This window comes from Astatotilapia calliptera, chromosome 14, assembly GCF_964374335.1.
Source record: "Astatotilapia calliptera chromosome 14, fAstCal68.1, whole genome shotgun sequence".
In the NCBI taxonomy this organism is placed as follows: domain Eukaryota; kingdom Metazoa; phylum Chordata; class Actinopteri; order Cichliformes; family Cichlidae; genus Astatotilapia; species Astatotilapia calliptera.
Window position 1 is genome coordinate 3,473,493 of NC_137435.1, and position 13,841 is coordinate 3,487,333.

The 13,841-nt window shown below is 40.2% G+C and overlaps 1 protein-coding gene and 1 long non-coding RNA gene across 2 annotated transcripts; one reads left to right on the forward strand and one right to left on the reverse strand.

Annotated features, from left to right (window-relative positions):
* The first annotated feature begins 1,116 nt into the window (after nucleotides 1-1,116).
* LOC145419962 (uncharacterized) lies at nucleotides 1,117-7,802 on the forward strand. Its single transcript, XR_013901234.1, has 2 exons — nucleotides 1,117-1,494; nucleotides 7,768-7,802. It is a non-coding gene; the product is annotated as an uncharacterized LOC145419962 (long non-coding RNA).
* Nucleotides 7,189-12,449, reverse strand: LOC113036848 (ras-related protein ORAB-1-like). The gene is made up of 6 exons (XM_026193389.2): nucleotides 12,190-12,449; nucleotides 10,714-10,786; nucleotides 10,545-10,640; nucleotides 10,320-10,415; nucleotides 10,093-10,224; nucleotides 7,189-7,991 (listed from the first exon to the last, which is right to left on the reverse strand). Exons 1-6 carry the CDS (start codon nucleotides 12,201-12,203, stop codon nucleotides 7,764-7,766), a joined length of 639 nt encoding a protein of 212 aa, XP_026049174.1. The 5' UTR covers nucleotides 12,204-12,449; the 3' UTR covers nucleotides 7,189-7,763.
* Nucleotides 12,450-13,841: the final 1,392 nt, after the last annotated feature.

Here is a 13,841-nt window from a genome sequence, read left to right on the forward strand (position 1 = left end):
TAAACACATTTAAACACATATTTCTCCACAAATCGTGATGTGGTTGCTGCAGGGAGGTGATTTCACTGTGAAACGACACAGGCATTAGTCTTCCTTTTATGAAGGAACATAGCTAAAAGGAAACGACTTAACTCGAGTGTGTAGCAACGAGACTCATTGCAGATGAGTTGTGCTCGTTGGCATCGACTCACACGATGCTGTACATGTTTTTATGTTAGACAGCAGTTATTTGCAAAGCTTCAGTAATCTGACTGAGAATGACTGCAGTCAGAATCAGACCGTGATTAGAGACAGGTTACCTCGCACCCAGTGATGCGTGCAGCTGCCAAAAGGCTGGCAGTTGAGGGTGTTGAACGCTCAGGTCGGAGCTGTAAAACAAAATGAGACGGCTAGAATTAATATCCAAATAATAAACGTGAGGCTATAAACAGGTGCTGAAGTTATTAGTGAATTTAAAAGTAATGTGTCACTATTTCTGAGGAAGAGAGGAAGGTAATGCCTCTTCACTGTGTTTATTTTTCTCCTAGTTATCCTCAGTCACCTCATGTTATTCCAAGCAGTGCTGTCAGGGATCCCCTCTGGCATGCCAGAAACTTGGCCCAATTAATAAGGAGCTCCAACCATTATATATTTACTGTGTTTTAAAAAAGAAACTGAAAAAGATTCATTTTTGCTGGCTTTTATTGATCCTGAAGGGAAAATATGCCACAAGTAATGGACCCGAGTAGTGCACCTGCTCCACAGCAGGACAGCTGTGCAGAGAAGTACCTTGGGTTAAAAACGAACTGTTTGAATGATACCTGGAACTCAATGCAAAAGACAGCCAGGTAACCTGCTGATCTTATTTCGTGACACAGACTGCAGGTGGTACAGCAGACATGAAACTACATCTTCAGCGTCAGTCTGAGCTGGACTGAGCACAAAGAGTTTGATAAGAAAAAGTATGTTGTGTGCTGGAGGTGGCAGAAGTACAAAACGTTACTGGAGTAGACTTTTTCATGAACGCTTTGCTAACAAAGGCTAAAATTAATCCTCTCACATGGTAGTTTTACATATCAGAGGTTGCTTTTATGATGGTTTTTAAACTGGATCTTTTTGGTGTAATCTTTAGTGTAAATGTGATACCCACTAATGTGTGATCACATTTATGTGAATTAATTTAAGTAATTTCACTTTCAATGTAAGTGATATTTCCATTTGGAAATGCCCTAAATAACTACAGTAATTGTAACAGGAAACTTGGTAACTACCCTGGGATATTTGTAGTGGACGCTTCATTTTTATACCAATAGGTGGCAGTGTGAGACCATGGTTTGGCCTGTTGTTAGCAGCCTGAAGCGCATGCTCCGCGCTGTTTTCTCATAATGGCGGAGTATTCAGGAAACGGCAAGTCACGTGTCCCTGTCTGATCATTTCTTTCCTGTTTACAGGTTCGTATCGTGCCCGAAATAGAATATCAGAGGTGGGACCAAGTCATTGTTTTGCAAGTCTCAAGTAAGTCTCAAGTCTTTATCCTCAAGTCTCAAGTCAAGTCTCAAGTAATGTCAGGCAAGTCAGAGTTGAGTCTCAAGTCACTGGTGTAAAAGTCCGAGTCAAGTCACAAGTCTGAAACTTTGAATTTCAAGTCCTTTCGAGTCTTTAAAAAAAACAAACGAAAAAATAATGTTGCAGTTATGCTAAATGTAAATATTAGACCATGTAATTTTAAAATCTGTGTTTTTCTCAACACATGACAAAATAGTGAACTTAGAAAATATACACAAATTGTGAAATTGCACCTCTTTAAAATGCAGCTCAATTAAACCTAGCTCCAAGAATAATTTTCACCGACAGTTCTGAGATAAGCTGCATGTTATTCTTGGATGCGGTTGTAGGACTGGCTTTAAAATCGCATGACAAAAATATCATACACATTAAAAAAAACTGTATCACCAACGTAGCCTGGACAACATTTGCTAGTTAGATGAAGTCAGCTATCTCATCGTAGCATATTTATATGCATATTTATAATCATACGGTTCTTGGAGTGAGTGCATACACTCATGAAGTTTAGTAACTTCAGGTCACTGCAACAAGCCCAGGTACAGTTTACCGACGGATGGGTGCAGGACCTTGAAATGCACCGTGTAGAACGAAAGACCATCGTACGTATCATAAGTTTACCAGTCTCACAAATTCTCGTCATAAATACACATTCCTTAACCGTGTATTAATAGGACCTTTGAGCTCAACGGTAATTAATTAGTAGTGGAAATCATTTCTGGTAGCATCACAGAAATGTAGCAGTAACAACAATATTGTATGCTGTAATCGTACTGGGCAATTAGTGATACAAAAAACCTGTTTTATCCTGTGAATAAAAGCATATGTTCTTGTCAATGTACCATAATAACAGAAGCGAAACACAATATTGTGTCAGGACAATTCACTATTTATGCACAATAAACAAAGGAGCATAGCGCGACAATTTCTGTTCAGCGCCAGACTTGCTTGTAACCTATATCACTAATTATGTTATGAAAGTGACGTATTAACTACTAAAAAACACTGACCTTCGTGTAAATGCTTGGAGCAGACTAACCTGTGAGCTGGAGTGTTCTGGGACGTTATATTTGATCTTTGAATGGCTGCAATCCAGGCCATCCGTCGCGTCTTTGTTACTTCGGAAACATGGCTTGAACAATTTCTCTTCAACGACATAATCCAATAACAACCGATCTCTTTACCCGTCGGCTTCCCGTGGCTGTCATGCGACCGGCTATTGCAGTTAATAATACAACGGCTTCTTGACATTTTTGTGTTTCTTTTTATCGCTGTATAACTGATTTTAATTGAAAGCCTGCGTGCGCTAGTACCGATTGCCACGAGTTCCCAGAATCCTTTGCGGTTCTACCCGTGAATGACGTCACATTTTCAATCTCTATATAATATGCCTGTTAAATTTTATATTTGGGGTAAAATATCAAATCTTTTCAAGTAAACCGGTTCAAGTCCAATTCAAGTCCCAAGTCATTGGTGTAAAAGTCCAAGTCAAGTCACAAGTCTTAGAACATTTTTTCAAGTCAAGTCTAAAGTCATAAAATTAATGACTCGAGTCTGACTCGAGTCCAAGTCATGTGACTCGAGTCCACACCTCTGTAGAATATAATAGCAATCACATCCATTATATAGCATAGACTAACCATTACGGTTGGAAAGTGAAAGCGTACAACATTGTGTAGTACAGTAAATTACACTTTTGTAAGTATTTGTTTACGGCTTTAGCAGCATGCTAAGGTTAGCATGTTAGTTTGGGTCGCACACCTCCTATGCTCTGTGATGTTAGTGATCGGCTCCACCGTTATCCTGTATTGTTTTAGTATCTTGTTTCTGCCATAAAGTGTTTCCGTGAATTCAGTGCACATGTCAAGATGGTGCTGATTATACCATTCTTTCAAGCTATTTGAGATTTATAGATTTGTCTTGTTGGAATTCATTTTGAACCAAGTCTTACAAGAAAATTGGTCATGTTTATAACATTGGAATGTGTTATGGAGAATGTGTGTGTGAGCTATGTTAAGAATAAGTAAATACACAGTTGTAATACTGTAAAAGTAATGAAAGGAGTGCATAATTGTGAATCTGAATAAATAATGGCGGAGTATTCAGGAAACGGCAAGCCAGTCTCCCTGTCTGATCATTTCTTTCCTGTTTACAGGACACATATATAGCTGTCTACAGGTGCTGCCACCCGGTACCTGTAACATAAACACTAAAACAAAAAAGTAAAACTTTAATTTAATTCCTTAAACCTGTCAAACATGAATTATGACAACCTCAATCAGGAAGTATTTTTATTCATCTTTAGGCATGAAAAGATAAATAAAAATCCTTAAGAAAAAAATCCTTATCGAAGTTGTCATAATTCCTTCATAAAACACGTCATACATCTGTAGTAACATTAAACAACCAGTGGGTGGCAGGGTATGGCAGGGCACTACACTGGACACATCAGTGTCCAGTGTACTGGTTTATGTGCAAGTATACCAACAACACTGACACAAATACAAGAAAACAGCCTTTGAATATCCACTGTAGTGACCACTATGTGTGAACGGGTTAAAAGCTACCCCTTTTAAGGGTTGAGGGTTCTAACTATAATTAGCATTTTAATCTTGTTTTATATTTATATTTCATGCTTTTTAAAGAACCTGGCAGTTTTACAGTTTATACCGTTGTTGTCATTGTTATTATACATAAATAAGTTATAAATGCATAAATGAGTCTTTATATAGGTCATCATTCTATTAGTAGAAGAGTAAGTGTAAATAAAATGCTGAACATTTGAATTACATCATTGAAAAAATAAAGATGATAAAGCCACACAACAATAGAACAAGAATCTATTCATAGGCTCTGTTAAGCGCTGAAATCGTTTTTCAGAGCAGCTGTTTAAACAGCAGAGCACAGTTTAAAATGCAGGCTAAAATAAATGAGCCTTTTCTAACATGCTCTTTGTCTCACCTAGTTTCCTGTCACTGTGTGTGGGCGGGGCTACCTGAGCTGATCTGCAGTTCAGCATATCAAAAAACAAACAAAAATCATTCAATACATCAGACACTGCTCTCCTGTTCCTCTCTTCATCATTTGACTTCACTATTCTTGAATACACAGCACCTCCTGGCATGCCCTTCAGCAGTTTAATTTTTTAACTGTCAAGTTACTAATGTTAGAAATATTTATATCCCACAGATTGTTGGGTGCTATGTTGTTGGGTGCTGCCAGTCTTTTAGGGTCTGTCTCTACCAGCTTTGCACATCTACAGACTGAAATCTTTGCCCATTCTTCTTTGCAGAACAGCTCCAGCTCAGTCAGATTAGATGGACAGCGTTTGTGAACAGCAGTTTTCAGATCTTGCCACAGATTCTGGATTGGATTTAGATCTGGACTTTGACTGGGCCATTCTAACACATGGATATGTTTTGTTTTAAACCATTCCATTGTTGCCCTGGCTTTATGTTTAGGGTCGTTGTCCTGCTGGAAGGTGAACCTCCGCCCCAGTCTCAAGTCTTTTGCAGACTCGAGGAGGTTTACTTCCAAGATTGTCCTGTATTTGGCTCCATCCATCTTCCCATCAACTCTGACCAGCTTCTCTGTCCCTGCTGAAGAGAAGCACCCCCAGAGCATGATGCTGCCACCACCATATCTGACAGTGGGGTGTGTTCAGAGTGATGTGCAGTGTTAGTTTTCTGCCACACATAGCGTTTTGCATTTTGGCCAAAAAGTTCCATTTTGGTCTCATCTGACCAGAGCAGCTTCTTCCACATGTTTGCTGTGTCCCCACATGGCTTGTGGCAAACTGCAAACGGGACTTCTTATGGTTTTCTGTTAACAACAGCTTTCTTCTTGCCACTCTTCCATAAAGGCCAACTTTGTGCAGTGCACGACTAATAGTTGTCCTATGGACAGATTCCCCCACCTGAGCTGTAGATCTCTGCAATCAAATTAAGATTCATTTTGGAACATTCATGTGTGGCAGAAGGGCAAAAGAGAATGGGAGAAAGATATAAAGTGAGAGGTCCATTAAGGGTGTAGACGAGTGGGGCAAGAGAGAAGTAAGAGGGAGAGGGGAAAACAAAAAAGAAAAAGAATATGAAATGATGGAAAAGCAGCAAGAGGCCGGGGATGAGGATGGGGTGGAGGAACAGAGGTAGGCTATGGTTAGACAAGTGGGAGTGAAAGATGTAAAGATGAAAGAGATACTCAGAGGTAGGGAGAGATGCAGGGGAGGAGGGGGGCGAACATAAAACATAAGAGATCATGAATGACACTGACGCTGTCAACCTCTGTAGGAAACAAATACAGAGCAACACTGACATCTAGTGGAAGGAAAAATAACTGCTTACCAGTTTCTGTCCTGCCCCCTCATCCTGTTTCCATTTGCCTGTCTGAGGCAGTCCAGCTGTTGTAGTTTTTGTAGTTTTTCATAAAATAAACTGCTTTTAAATCCTCATATCAAACCTGAGGACAGTGCAGAACTCACTGCTGACTGTAGGGAAAGGATCGGACTGACACATATGCTTGTATATCAGCTGTGTAGTCACTATGGTTTCATTATTGTTGTGTATCCTCCTCTACTCCAGAGTATTTTTGTATATTCTATTCATTTTAAACCTTCTCCAGCATTAACATCAGCACACAAACTGTGCACAGGGAGCTGGTGTTCATTCTATGGCTCACACTGTAGGCATAATGTGTAGGTAGCTAGGTAGGTAGGTGTAGGTACTCAGTACCATATAGTGTAGACAAAGCTCACACATTTAAAATATGGTCTTATTTCCCATCTGTTTTACATTTCAAGAACAAAGTTTATTTAAATTGTATTTGAGTAGCTGAAGTTGCTGAGTTCTCAGTCTCTCAGCTGCTTTCATAAGCTTCTTGTTGCTAAAACAACGTCCAGTTGATTACAAAGAAGTCGGCCTTCAGTGAGTCATTGTTACACTGCGATAATACTGTTGTCACAGCAAAGAGAGGAAATTAATTCATGTTGAAATGACACTAATATGACATATTTAAGGTTGCCTGGCCTTCATGAGAAATCCCTTCACATCACAAAGGGATATTTGTCAGGCCAATATCTCCTGAGGATGTCCAGTGATTTTCAGATTTTAGATAGTGAGTTAAAGTTCCTCAAGAATCTTTTAGGTTTTAAAACATTTAATAATCTAGTAAGTCAAATGCCAGATGAGTTAGCATTTACCATATGAACATTTTATATAAAATCAGCGGCTCCCAGACATTTCTGCATCTTTGAAAGTTCGAAAAACAACAAGTGTGACAGATTGTGAGAAAAATAAAACCTGATAATCAACTCACTGCTATTCTGAATTTACAGACTTTTCCTTATTGTCCAGACCTCCATGTCTGTATTTGGATCTGAGAGTTCCAAATTAAGAAGTCTTGACCCAAAAACTGGCACCGACATCACACAATGCAACTTGAATGGAAGCTGACTTTTAAAAATTTGAGGGGAGAAAAAAAGGATGTTAATGATATTTGTGCATTTTCATGTTCAGTGGTTGATCTCCTGTCTCAGTCAAACCACCAAGATTAGCTCATTTAAACCATGAAACAATCATCTTCTAACTTTAATCACGCAGATCAGGATCAGGCTTTCTTTTAATATCATCTTAAGAATTTCAGTATCTCTTTATATTTTCAGCAAAAAAGACCAACTTCAGATATCTTTATTGACATAAACAAACACCAAGCAAAACACAACAGGAACTGGTTAATAAGTCTGAGGCATTTATAGAAACTGAAATCATACAGTCAGGTTGCTTATATCAGATAATTAAAGACTGTGTGGCTGCTAATTAACATTCAACTATTGCTATTCACGAGAGCGGTCCTCTCTGTATTTCCAAATCATGTCGTCTACACTTGTGCTCTGATTTCTGCATGTTTGGTCCTAGTTTATTATAATGTGCTATAGTTTTCTTTTTATTTAGTTTTACTTCCATTTCTCATTTTTTAAAATAAATGAACATAATTGTAAAAGGAAAAAACGTCAACCTCTATCTCATTCAAAAGTACCAAGCTCAAAAATATATCATAGTCAAGTCAAAAATGTGTTTTTCTTCCAAAGTCATAAATGTCAAAAATATGCCGATATGTGTGCCTGTAACACTCAGTTAATGAGTCCTTCAACCAGACAGCTGGGTCTTTTTCAAATGACACATCTGTCTCATCAAGTAATAAATATTTGTGCTTATGTTTCCACCTCAGCAGCAGTTATTGGCCTCCTGCGTCTGTTTTTCCCCTCCCAGCCACAGGGGGGCGCTGTTGATCTTGGCGGTTCTGGCCTCTGCTGACTCGCCCTCCATGCCCCCTCCTTCACTGGCCAGACGTTTGTGGATCTCAGAGGCCATGGTAAGGAACGCCCTCTCCACATTATCAGAGCTCTTCGCACTAGTCTCCAAGCACGGGATCTTCAGGGACGAAGCCAGGTCCTGTGGATGGGGTCAAGTCTTATTAAAAGCAGCAAGTGTGTAAACACCACAGTTTAAAAGCATTTAATGCAACAACTGTAATTCTAAAATTCGATTCCAGAGTAAAGTATTACATGTAATTTGTACTCCTGGATTAAGAGTGAACTGAGTAGTCATTCTGAAAAAGAACCCTAATCAGACTTTTGAATTATTGATGAGTCAACATTTAAATATTGTAGTTAGTTCACAAGTTTACATCTGGTACTTTTCAAAGGAATTTAGACATGAAAGCTACAAAGTCGATGAACGCCTGGCCAGACTTGGCACTGAGAACACTGAGCCTGTTTTCATTCAAATACTGCCGGTTTGTCAAAGCTCCTGGTGCATGTACAAGATGCTCACTGGTCCGAAGAAGCCCCTGTCAATGACCTGACTACTAATTCAATCCAAATCACAACAGCATTAAAGTCTCCTCAAGGTGCTTTTTATTGTAAGGTAAGGACCGTAGGGATGAAGGACAAACTTCCTTTTAACAAGAAGCAACCTCTGGCACACCTGAGGGGGTGGGGATGAAGACGGGACAAAAGACAAAGCCAGAGATTAATAATAACTAATGATTAAATGCAGAGTGATGTGTAAACACAGTGAAGAAGAAACACCGAGTGCATCATGGGAAACCTCCGGCAGCATGACCTATTAAGTGTAACTAAGGGAGGATTCAGGGTCACCTGATCCAGCCCTAACTACTTGATGAAAAAGGACAGTTTTAAACTTATTCCTGAAAGTAGAGAAGATTTCTGTTTCCCAAATCCAAACTGGGAGCTGGTTACCCAGAAGATGGGCCTGAACGCTGAAGGCTCTGCCTCCAATGCTACTTTTAAATATATGAGCTTGCAATCTCCTATCCTTTCAAATGGTTTGCTTCTTAGTCCAAGTCTAGATTTGGAACAGGTTACTAACACGCTGAAGTCTCCTGAGAGACTCATAGTTAGTTGCTCCCCTCAAATTGACTCTTTGGAGTCCTTAGAGTCAGTAAGAGAGGGCCAGTCTGTATCAGTTTGTAATTGAACGGGGTTAAGGTGTCTGAACCTCATAGATCTGATAAATGGACTGGTTCATATAAAGAGCTTTCCTACTCTAACTGTGCACACTTTATACAACTTGCCTCATTCATACAAGCATTTTTTCCTATGCTTTTCCAAAGTTAACACTTTCTATCTAACAGTCACACACATTTATACTCCATTGGACGCATCGGAGAGACTCCATCAGAGGTAATACCTTGCCCGTAGATATTTGGCATGCAAAATGGAGCATGACAAATATCTTTGGGACCAATCTTCTGATTAGCAGATGACCTGCTCTACCACTACTGCGACACCAAGATTAAGAAAGGAGTCTCAAGAATTCCTCCCCAGATTGTATGACAGTTACTGCGGCACCGCAATCTAACTCCAAATGACTTAGGTAGGCAGTCCCACTTTTAGATAGAAGTATACCCAGAAAATACCCAGTTTGAAACCAGCTGAGTTGTCCCAGATGAATTGTGCTCATTGGTGCAGACTCAGTCAGAGGGACTTCAGCGTGTTAGTAACCTGTTTGCATTTATAAATGAGGTGGTAATTTTTTGCCAACCTTCAACAATCTGCCTGAGAGTGATTGCAGGTTGAGTGATTAGTGGTTGAGTGCCAAACATCTGATCGCAGCAACTGTTTGCACTCATTCGCTGAATGTGAAAAATCACCACACAGTCACAGGACAACCACCCATTCTTACTAGTCACAGTGAGGTTGTCATCTGGTTTTAGTGTTACTGAAACATTAGGCATGATTGTCGATCTTCCTAACTTGACTACTTGCTTCCTGCCTCCAGTGCTGCCACAGTACGTGTGTCTAAGCACAAAGCCAGACACTTTGTCCACGATGCTAAAACCTTCTGATAGAGATATGTGATGATGTCAAAATACCAGTGTGCTCATGTCTAGAATTATTTTGGAAAGAAAAAACAAATTATTTCCCATTTTAAGTTTCCACTTAGTTTTATGATGCTTAATAAAACCACAGGTGTGAAGTTATTTCTAAGTATTTGAAGTTAAGCCTCTTCGCTGCATGTAGCCTGTTACCTGAGCAGTGGCAGCATCCACCACTTTCTTACTAACGAGGTCAGACTTGTTTCCCACCAGCAGCCTGGAGACGTTTTCACAGGCGTAACGATCTATTTCATCCAGCCACTGCTTCACATTGTTAAAGGATTCCTGAGGAGAGAGAGAGAAAGCGAAGCAGCAGGAGGTCTGGAGTTCATGTTCAAATGCTTTTCTTTTTAGATGATGATGAAGACATACACACTGACCTGCTCAGTGACATCATACACAATGATGATGCCGTGAGCTCCTCTGTAGTAGCTGGAGGTGATGGTTCGAAACCTCTCTTGACCTGCTGTGTCCCACTGAAGGAGTATATGCACACACGTAAAATAGCACTGAGGCTAACATTACACAGTTTTTTTTAAGACTTTCATGCTTTGAAAAACAACTTTATGATGTTCCCTCACAAAACCGCTTCGCCGTTTCCTTACAATCTGTAGCTTGACAGTTTTCCCATCCATGTCAATGGTCCTGATCTTGAAGTCGACCCCTATGGTAGAGATGTAGCTTTCGGTGTAGGTGTCATCCTGCAGCAAGCAGTTAAGTGTTAAAAAGGGAAAGTGAGCGTGTCTTTGTGTGCATACGTGTGCACAGTCTTACCGCAAAGCGCAGCAGCAGGCATGACTTTCCAACTCCAGAGTCACCGATGAGAAGAAGCTTGAACAAGTAGTCACTGGGAAGCAAGGAAGACATGCATGAATGAACCACTACAGAGGTTCCATCTCAGATGTAAATGATGTCATGCCATAAAAAGCTGCATAATTTAAATGTTGAAAGCCAGCTAGCAAATAACACACATCAAATACAGCTCTGAATGCTGACATGAATTTAAGAAATGCAGAGGGTGGCACACTTGCAACCAGATTTTATTACATCTATAACAAAAGTCAAGGGATGATCTGATATTTTGAATGTTTTAGGCTCTAAATTTGGAAGATTTTTGTTTTTTGCTTTCATATGAACTAAATATCGAGTGCACAGTGTGAAGGTTGCAAAATCAGTCGTGCTGTTTGCTTGTAAGACTTGCAGTTTTTCACTCAGTGCAAGCACCATGAAGTGCTTGAACCACAAGTCAAATGAAAGTGTGAACCTTGGACAGATGTTAGCTCATCAGGAATGGTTTATCACAGTCACTAGTTCTAGATACTGAAACAATGTTTCACCAGTAATGTCATTTTGTGTAATCACAGGTAACAACGTGGTCGTCACCAAGAAACTCCTTTTTTTAAATGTCTAACTTTTACCCATTAAAGATACAAATTAATGAATAAGAAGCAAGCTTTTTGATAGAACGTGAATAAAACCATCCACACTACACAGTTTTCCATTCAGTTTTATTTTCATGTAAGAATTTGGAGCTACAGCTTAAACCGTGCCCTCCTGGAACCAGGTTGTTGATATTATTACAACTGTTTCTCAAAGCTGGCAGTAAAGCAGCTGCCTGGTAATACTAGATGGATGCAAATTATTGTGTTGTATTTCTGAATGAGTAGCATTAAACCAAAGTGGTTAGCTGCTGCATTACATAGTTTATGGACACATAAGTCACAGACGCAAAGTCGAACCTGGGATCAAATGTCTTTCTGTGTATGGTTTCTTCTGTAGCACTCTTGTCTGCGAGAAGTTACAATTTGTCTTTGTTCTGTTGAGCACCACTAAACAATACCCATCTGCCACAGAGGCCTAGTGAGCCATTGCAGATTACCTACAACTGAATGCCTCCAATTATCTACTCTTTTTGCTTTTTTTCTACAAATTGATAGAAACATGCAGCAAATCTATGGACGGACATAAAACATTAATTCATCACAACTTACAATTTACTGATAAGCTCAAATTAGACACCTCAGCAATAAAACTGGCTTGTATGTCTTTTTAGACTGACATACGTCTGATACGACTGATCTCTAGTTACAAAACAAAGGTTAAAAACAAGGGTCGGGCATGTTACACATGCTTAAGTTTTCTCCTAACTTTCCATGTCAGCAGCCAGTGTTAAAGACCAGGTGTCATTTTATTACAAGCTGATCATTTCATCTCGGTAATGCACTGCGCAGAGAAAGAAACAACACTTACTATTCAGGATTCATGATCAACGAGGTCGGCCCAGTTGACGCAACAAAAACAGAAACACCTGAAACTGAATCCTGAGTCTGAAAACAGACAGATAATCTCTGATGCTGCGTCTGTTTCTGTCCCGCTGGAGGGCAAATGGCAGAATAAGCCAGAACTGCCTGCCTCAAAAGCTGACTGATGAGCTGACTGGTTCAGATGCATTATTTATTAATAAAGCCCAGTTCAGGTTACACTGAGGACAGCACCTAAAACCAAGGTACACACACACACACACACACACACACACACACACACACACACACACACACACACACACACACACACACACACTTGTTTTCATATCTTAGTGAGGACATCTCATTGACATAATGCTTTCCCTAGCCGCTTTCTCTAACCATCAAAAATGAATGCCTAATCCTAACCCTGAGCCTAAACCTAACCTTAACCTAACTGTAACCCTGACACTAAAACCACATTTTGAGTGTGAAAAATGCCTTCAAACTTGTGGGGACAGGCATTTTGTCCCAACAAGTGACTGTTGGTCCCCACAAGTATAGCAGCATTCCAATTTTCTGTCCTCACAAAGATGTCTAAACATGTATACACACACACAGACATAAATACATCTACACAGTCCTGTAGAAAATTTATTTTTACCCACTTTTAAGTCTCAACGTTCAGCTGGTTTCTTTGCTGTGCTGTGTTGCTGTGGTGAGCGGCATGAAACTGTGCCTCTGCTCTGCACTCATTTTGAATCAAAGTGACAGTGACTCCTGTACCAACTGCAGCTCTGAGCTTCTCAAACAAACAAGAAGTTCTACTGAAACCAAACAAAAGCAGCCAAAAGCAACATGGCAGCTGTCCGCAGAGCGACAGAGATGCTTTACAGGGTTCATTTCTGTTAAGGAGCCTTTGCTAATGTAGTCCATCCATCTTCTTCCACTTATCCAATTCAGAGTTGTGGGGGTGCCTGTGCCTATCCCAGCTGTCAGAGGGCAAGAGGGAGGGTACACCCTGAACAGAATTACCAATTAACCTCATCCCATGCATGTCTTGGACTGTGGGAGGAAGCCAGAGTACCCGGAGAGAAACCACACAGACTTGGTGAGAACATGCAGACTCCACACAGAAAGGCCCCAGACCTTTTTCCTGTGAGGCAACAGTGCTAACCACAACATCTTTATACTGTCCATGACAACAGTTCAAACGAATTTGTTATCAGAGAACAGCCACGATGCTTCTTAGCTTAAATATTAAATTTATATGGGGTGACCATGACTCACATGATAAAGTGGGTTGTTCTCTAATTCTCCTCCAAACTCCTGACTGTCAGGAGTCATTTCAAGAGAGAGTCTAAACATGTCCTTTGTGACATGTATGTGATGGCAGAGGGTGGACTTTTGCCAAAAAGGAAAAAAGAGGCCTAAAATGTGTGAGGTGCAACCAGTTTTCTTTCCTCGTGTGGCACACAGGGGAATGGAGTCTGCTTCAGACACATCCTCAGTCCTGGAAACACATGATGTTATTACATGTGCCCGGCTGAACCTGGCTCCATCAGTCGTCTGTGCAGGGCAGCTCTCTCATATTTCTTCCAGTTGGGGGAATTTTTCCTGTCGTCCCTTTTCCTGTTCCAGCCCACTTTTCAACCAATC

Coding starts and splice junctions, on each gene's coding strand:
- LOC113036848 (XM_026193389.2), bottom strand. Junction 10,225..10,319: donor TGTATGATGTCACTGAGCAG/GTCAGTGTGTAT, acceptor CTCTCTCCTCAG/GAATCCTTTAACAATGTGAA. Junction 7,992..10,092: donor TGGATGCTGCCACTGCTCAG/GTAACAGGCTAC, acceptor CCCCATCCACAG/GACCTGGCTTCGTCCCTGAA.